This window comes from Crocodylus porosus, unplaced genomic scaffold, assembly GCF_001723895.1.
Source record: "Crocodylus porosus isolate Cpor-Errol unplaced genomic scaffold, CroPor_comp1, whole genome shotgun sequence".
Classification (NCBI taxonomy): Eukaryota; Metazoa; Chordata; order Crocodylia; family Crocodylidae; genus Crocodylus; species Crocodylus porosus.
Genome location: NW_017728906.1, coordinates 202695997 through 202702577, shown reverse-complemented (window position 1 = coordinate 202702577; position 6581 = coordinate 202695997). Strand labels below are relative to the sequence as shown.

Here is a 6581-nt window from a genome sequence, read left to right as displayed (position 1 = left end):
CTTCCAGCCCTAATGTCTATGAAATCTATGCTTCTGTTAGCACTTAAAAAAAAAAACAAAACAGAGGTTCCTGGAGAAGGAGGGTTTTGCTTTTCTGTTGAGGGTCAGAACAATGCCAGATTTGGGTCAGGAAGGAATTTTACCCCAGGTCACATTGGCAAGGACTGTTGGGCATTTGACTTGTGAAGCATGGAACATAACACCTCTTGGGTTGTTTCTCTTGGGGTCCTCTACTCGTATGTTAACCAGCTACTTCCCTGTTCTTTGTAGTAGTGGGGCATTGGCTATGCCCCTGTCTCACCTGCTTTTGCCATGGCATGTCTGTAGGGTAATGGTGGTGTTGCAGATGGTCCTTGTAGTTGTGTGTGAGGGTTTGAAGTACAGATTCTGGGGATTCCCTTGGTTCATGATCACCTGCAGATACAGGAGATTGGACTCAGTGGCCCAGGAAGTCTCTTCTGTTCCAGTGTCAGAGGTGAAATGACTTGCCTAAGGTCATTCAGCAAGGCTGTGGCCGAGCAAAGATTGGGGGACTGGCTCCCAGACAGAACTTCTTGTGTACAGGGTGGGGGGGCATGATAAAAACTTTCAAATATTGCTGGGCTGCTATAAAGAAGAGGGAGAACATTGTTCTCCATTGTCACCAAGGCCTGGACATGTGGTAGTGCCTTCAAACTGTAGGTAAAGTACATTCAGATCAAATCTGAGGAAAAGTTTCCTGTCCATCAGAGAGGACATGGAACAGGCTGCTCAGGGAAGTGATAGAGCCTCACTGGGGTGCTTCACATTCCTAGAAACAGCTGGATAGGACGGGCACCCATCTGGGGTGGGTTATGCCTAGCAACTTCTGTGTCTGTGCATAGGGTTGAATCAGGTGACCTTTGAGGACCCCTTCCACCCCTGCGCTTTCTAGTCTTTAAATGGCTTGTTTAGCTGTCACGGTACAGGTAGGGCATTTGAACATGTCTACCCACGTGTTACCAATAATCTGCCCTTCCTAGAGTCCTGGCACTAAAAGCCACGCTTGGGCGGAGTCGGGATGTGTTGCTGGAACCAGTGCTCGTGTAGCTGGTACAGAAAGCACCTGAGCTGGTTCTGTTTGTCCTGCAGAAGCTGGAACTTGTTCTTCACATGCGGTGACGTTTCTCACTTCTCCCTCTCTCTGTTTTGCAGCTTTTCCGACGTGTGGCAGCTGCCTTGCCTGGAATGGAAAGCACACAGGACAAAAGCAGAGAAGACAGTATCCTTTTTGTGTTCCTGCTGTCATTGTGTTATGGAAACTCATGACTGGGCACTGAGCATGGGCAGGATGCAGCCCCTGAGCAGCGGAGGCTGGTGTGGGGGAGAGGAATAACGTCTGCCCTGTAGACCCTCAGCCTAGCTATTGTTAGTTGGCTGGTTTCCTGTGGGCTTTCTACAGAAGTAAGCCATGAGAAGGATAGGAGCCCACATACTTGAGTTCAGTAAGCATGGGCCATGCTTTTAAGCAGTGCTGGGGAAGAAATTACCTGGCCAGCTATAGAACAGCTGGAGGGTGCTGAGCCTGGGGTTTGTGGTGGAGTGGAGGGACTGAGGTCTGCTGTACGATGAGTAGAGAGGTAGGAACGGTCATGCTGTCGAGGTATCTAGAAGTGAAAGCAAGTATCCCACTGTAGGACTGGGGAGAGCAGTGGGGAGATGAAGAGGTTGGTGTGGTCAGCTGGACAGGTGAGGGAGAACTAGTGAGTTCGTGAACAGCTGGGACGTGGGGGCCCAGCAAGGACGAGCCTACATCACACTGGTTGTAGACAAAAAGGTGCTCGTCTGTGGGTTGCAGCTACTACAACACATTGTGGTGTGTTAGGGAATCAAGAGCTTTGCTCCCACTGCAGGCCACCGACTGCTTGATCTGGGCTGATTTTATTAACAGGAAGGCCAGTGCTAGAATCACAGTCCTCCCGTGGGCCTTCCTGCTGACACTGCCTCCACCAGGGAGTCGAATGATCCCTCTCTAAAGGGAGAGAGCAGCGAGACGGCTTCCAACAGGAGCATTGTGCAGAGTGCAGATAGCAAGGCGGCTCCCAGCTCATTGCATTCTCTTGTAAAAACAGGTCAGCATCAGTGATGGAGGGACAGTTTTCCATGGGCTCCTGTTAGCAGCACGCTGTCAGTTCAGGAACCTCAAAGCTGTGCAGTTTCATGTCCACAGCTCATCTGCATGCTGGTGGCAGAGCTGTGGATTTAAGTATCTTCATTAAGCAGCTCTCTCTTAATACAGTCAGGGATTTAGAGACACTAAAACTACACAGCATCTGTAACAACTCCTCTTCAGTTCTTTGCTTCCCACTAACCTCCCCTTCCTGTTTGTTTGCCTCCATCCCTTGCAAGGGGGAAGCTGCAGTCCCAGGAATAGATAAGCAATGCTGGCTTACACTAGCGATTTGCTGCTATGGGCTCGCTGATAAGAGAAGTATTTGAGGCTCGCACTGAGCTGACAGCTGCCGTCCTGCTCAGCGGTCGGCATTCAGAGCTGGAGCCCCACACACAGTGTGACCGCAGCGCATCGTGCTTTGGGGATCAGCAGGGCAACAAAGAGAACAGCTTATCAGTTGCTTCTTGTTATCGGGCAACAAAGAGAACTGTTTTTGAGTGGAAGATGGGAACAGCCTTGTGCCACAATCGGATATCAGCTGTCGTTGCAAGGCATAGGGAGATGGAGTGGGGAGAGCAGTCTGGTTGCAGGAGGGGTTACTTGTTACTTAGCCCAAAGACTGTGAATGCAGCTTATCCAAGCACATTGGATGGGAACGTAGTGCAAGGGGTGAAAGGGCTGCAGGAGCATTTGGAGGGGTGCAGTGGGAGAAGAGACAGGAATAAGCCCCTGGTGGGGGGGTGGGACACAAGAGGATTGAGTAGACAGTTAGCAACGGATGGTGCTTTGCTGTCCGCGCTGAGAGCAGGGCCGTGGATACTCTGGCCAGAGGTATCTGCCTTGTGGGACTGAGTGGATCTTCCTGGCCCAGAGCCAGGCATGGAGAAGGGGAACCACAGGAGCTGCTCCCTAGTCGGGTAATGGGTGATGATAAGCGGAGAAAATAACGATGCTGGCTGTCCTTGTCTCATTTGCCCGGCTCCTAGCCATCGCCAGGCCTTGCTGCTCATTTAGCCGGCCAGTCACTAGCCATCATGGAAAGCAAAGGCTGTAGTGTTTATTCCTACCCTGCCTGTTTGAGGTGTCTGTCTCCTGGGCTGCTGTCAGTCCCTCACTCGAGTGGCGCTGTGCAAAAAGACCCTTGATCTCCCGCTCTTCTGATCTCTCAGGCAGGAAGGGGGTTCAGAGATGCTAAAGCCATGACACCTGCTTAAGAGTTTGCCAGGGCAGCCCCGGGTGCTAGGAGCACATCCTCACACAGCTCAAAGGTCCACGTGGGCAGAGCAGGCTGATTCCTGCAGCCAGTCGCAGCTGCCCGAGGCACTCTGAACACCCCGCCTAGAAATAGAGCAGAAAAGCCTGTTAGGAGAGGGGCTGGCTTGTGACCCCGCCGCGGTAACTCTTGGACTTTTCACCCTTTGCCTTAACTCCTCTCCAGTGATCGACATAAAACTGGAAAAGCCTCAAGAGCAGCCCGTCAGCGAAGGAGGCTGCTCCTGCTAATACTGTGCGGCTTGTCCCATCTTCTCCAGAACATCACTGCTTCCCCCTCCCCTTGACTCTCCATTGACTGCAGTGTGAATATTGGCTTGAACCTCCCCCCTTTCGGTAATACCGTATCGCAGTTCATCATGGCTGGCTGTCTCGTGGAGATGATCTCTTTGCTTCCCAAGCGCGCACACACGCACACCCATACAAGAAAATGTCGGTGTCTTCATTATTTATAAGAAAAAAACAAAAAATAAAAGCCAAACTATTCCAGTATATTCCAGTTATAACTGTAAAAAAGCAAACAAAAAAGCAAACAAAACCCCCCCAAAAAAGATAGGTACAATTTCTTAATCTTTGTTCCTTATTTTTTTTTTAACATTATGATCTTGCACTTTGAGATGATGGAACATGGAGTAAGTTTCTTTTTTGGATTGGACGTGGTTGAGAAAGACATGCAAAATTATAACACTTTGCATAGCCCACCTGTTTGACTTCTCTAACAAAGCTGGAAATGGCTAGAGCACAGGCAGAGATGATGGATGGAGGGACAGAGGCTGTCCAAAAAAAAAAAGGAGAGAGAAAACCCCCCAAAAGAAACAAATTCTCACTCTCTAGAAGGGAGATGCCCTGACCTGTTTTCAACCCGCCTGCCCAGGCATTAGCAGGGCATTGCAGCTTGAAAGACGACTGGCTCTCTAATTGAGTCACGACCGCATTTCCCACTTCCCAGGGGATACGTGGCATTTGAGGGGAGGGGAGCCCACCCGCATTACCGAAACACACGCAGGACATGAGGAACCAGATGTTTTGGCTGCATGATGAGTTTTAAAAGCTTGTTGTCCCGTCCCCTCCCTTTTATGTAGGACTCCAATAAAGTAAATTATTACTTGAGAGACTGGAACACGGCGTTTCAGTCGTGGGGAGAAAATGGTGTTTTTAAAGATAGGGGAGATTTGAAGTCAGTGTGGCACTGGCACTACTATTTGCTGGGGTAGATCAGGATCTCTACATTGAGCTGAAATATGGACTAGCCTTTGGTTTAACTAATAGATATACAATAATGTACAGTGTATGGATGGGGAGGCGAGGAGATGGATGAAGGAGTGGCATCTGCTTTTCCTCGTCATGGTCTGAGGTAATGGCGTGGTGGGGGAATGGTTTATTCGTAGGAACAGGCACGAGAGACGCTGGGGAGAAGGAAGGGCATTGCATAGGATGGAAACAAACACACAACGATGCAGATTTTATGCCTTTTTATTGTTTAGCATTTTTTTTTATGTTGGGTCTTCCAGATTGGTTTAGTGGGTTATGTTGTTTTTTTTTTCCTCCACTATCTCTGTATAGTTTGGTTAAAAACTAGTAATTTAGTTTTATATTTAACTAAGCTCCAATTAACCGTTCTTCTTAGGTGATATTTATTTCTATGCTTTTTTTTTTTATTACTATTTTCAGTGTTTTTTGTTTTTGACCGAGGAGTCTGTTTAGAGATTTGCCAACGTTGCAAGTTGTAGCTACCTGAGAAACACTGAGGAACAAACACACTAGGAGTTTGCACCCTTTTAATCTTGACTAGTCATTGTGAAATTGCTGTGTAAGTTAATAAACACACTTGTAAATACATTGTTTGCAGGGTGAGTGTTGCTGAGTTACAGTGCAGGAAAGATTGCTCAAGTCTCCGCTGTGAGCATTACTTAATGAACAAAGCCTAATTACAACACATTCAGACTCTCCCTCACTTACCCATCACCCCCTGCCTAAGATCACCTGTGAAGGGGAGGGGGAGAAGCAGGCAGGTGTCCTCTCGCCTGGAAATGGGTAGATGACATCTCCATTCAGGAGCTGAATATCAAACCACAGCCTGAGCTGGGTTTCGAATAACTCTGCATACCAATAACTTACCGTTAAAGGCAGGCTGAGATGTAAAGTGCTTTTATAATGCAATATTAAAGGCAATTTTTTTTTGACGTGGCATGTCTTGAAATAAACATCAATGATATGTGACGAAGGATCGTTCTTTCTTTAAAAGAAATGGATGTTGTGGGGAGGGGAGCCGGGCTGTTCCCCCGCCCCCCCCCCCATTGTGCTATTCTGGACTGTGCAAAAATGATTTGGCTGAATAACTCTTCTTGTTCCGTCGTCTTTGGCTTGAACTCTTAAAGCAGCTCATTTTGTTCATCGTTAGGATTCTTTTTTTAAAACCAACAAATTATTTTTTTTTGGCTCCCAATAAAATGTAATTAAACACTAAAACAAGACGCTTTGGCCAAATCTCTTTTCCCTGTAGTTCCAGGCTGGAGAAGTTTTGACTTTGTAGTGTCCTGGCTTGTCTAGTGGTTGCTCAGACAAGTCGACCGTACTCTGAGTAGGCCTGTTATGTGTGATGGGGTCTCAGCTGCTCCCCTGAATAACTGTTTTTGGAGATCAGCCCAGTAGGGCTCTTGTCTTTTCTAGAAAATTTAGAACAGGATCTTACATTGCGGATAGCAGGACAAGTCATGACGATGGCGTCTCTCCATGATGCATTGAACATGTGGCTCCACATAGGCAGGACGAGCCAGCCGCATGCTTCATACAGTTGGGTTCTGCAACTGGGTCCTGGTCTAATGGTCCCCACTTTTGCAGTGACACACGCTGAAGCAGGACGCTTGGTCTCAGTAATAATTCCTCATTCCCACTCTCTAACTTTGTTTGCGCCCCTCACGCTGCCCGTCGAACAATGGTAAGACCTGTTTTTTAACTACGGTTTTAAAACTCTTTCTGCTCTGTTTCTTTTTCTCACCACTTGGGCTTGATTGGTTTACAACACATGATGCAAGTGTCCATCCTGATACAAAGCTGAATAAATTGTAAGGGCGGGGGGGAGACCAGGTCATCCCCCCGCACCAGGATCCGTGATGGTCCCAGGGGAGGCGCAGCCAGGCCTAAGGTCAGTGAGGATCTAGTCAGGGAACTTCTGGAG

General features: G+C 48.2%; 1 protein-coding gene across 2 annotated transcripts in view; it reads left to right on the top strand.

The window, feature by feature from the left end:
* RAB6A (RAB6A, member RAS oncogene family) overlaps positions 1 to 5623 on the top strand; it is an 80005-nt gene extending 74382 nt beyond the window's left edge. For both annotated transcript variants that reach the window (XM_019530538.1, XM_019530537.1), the window contains exons 7-8: positions 1174 to 1240; positions 3570 to 5623. In XM_019530538.1, coding sequence (XP_019386083.1) covers positions 1174 to 1240; positions 3570 to 3634 — 132 coding nt within the window. In that variant the 3' untranslated portion in view covers positions 3635 to 5623. The remainder of the gene's footprint in view (positions 1 to 1173; positions 1241 to 3569) is intronic.
* The last annotated feature ends 958 nt before the right edge of the window (positions 5624 to 6581 follow it).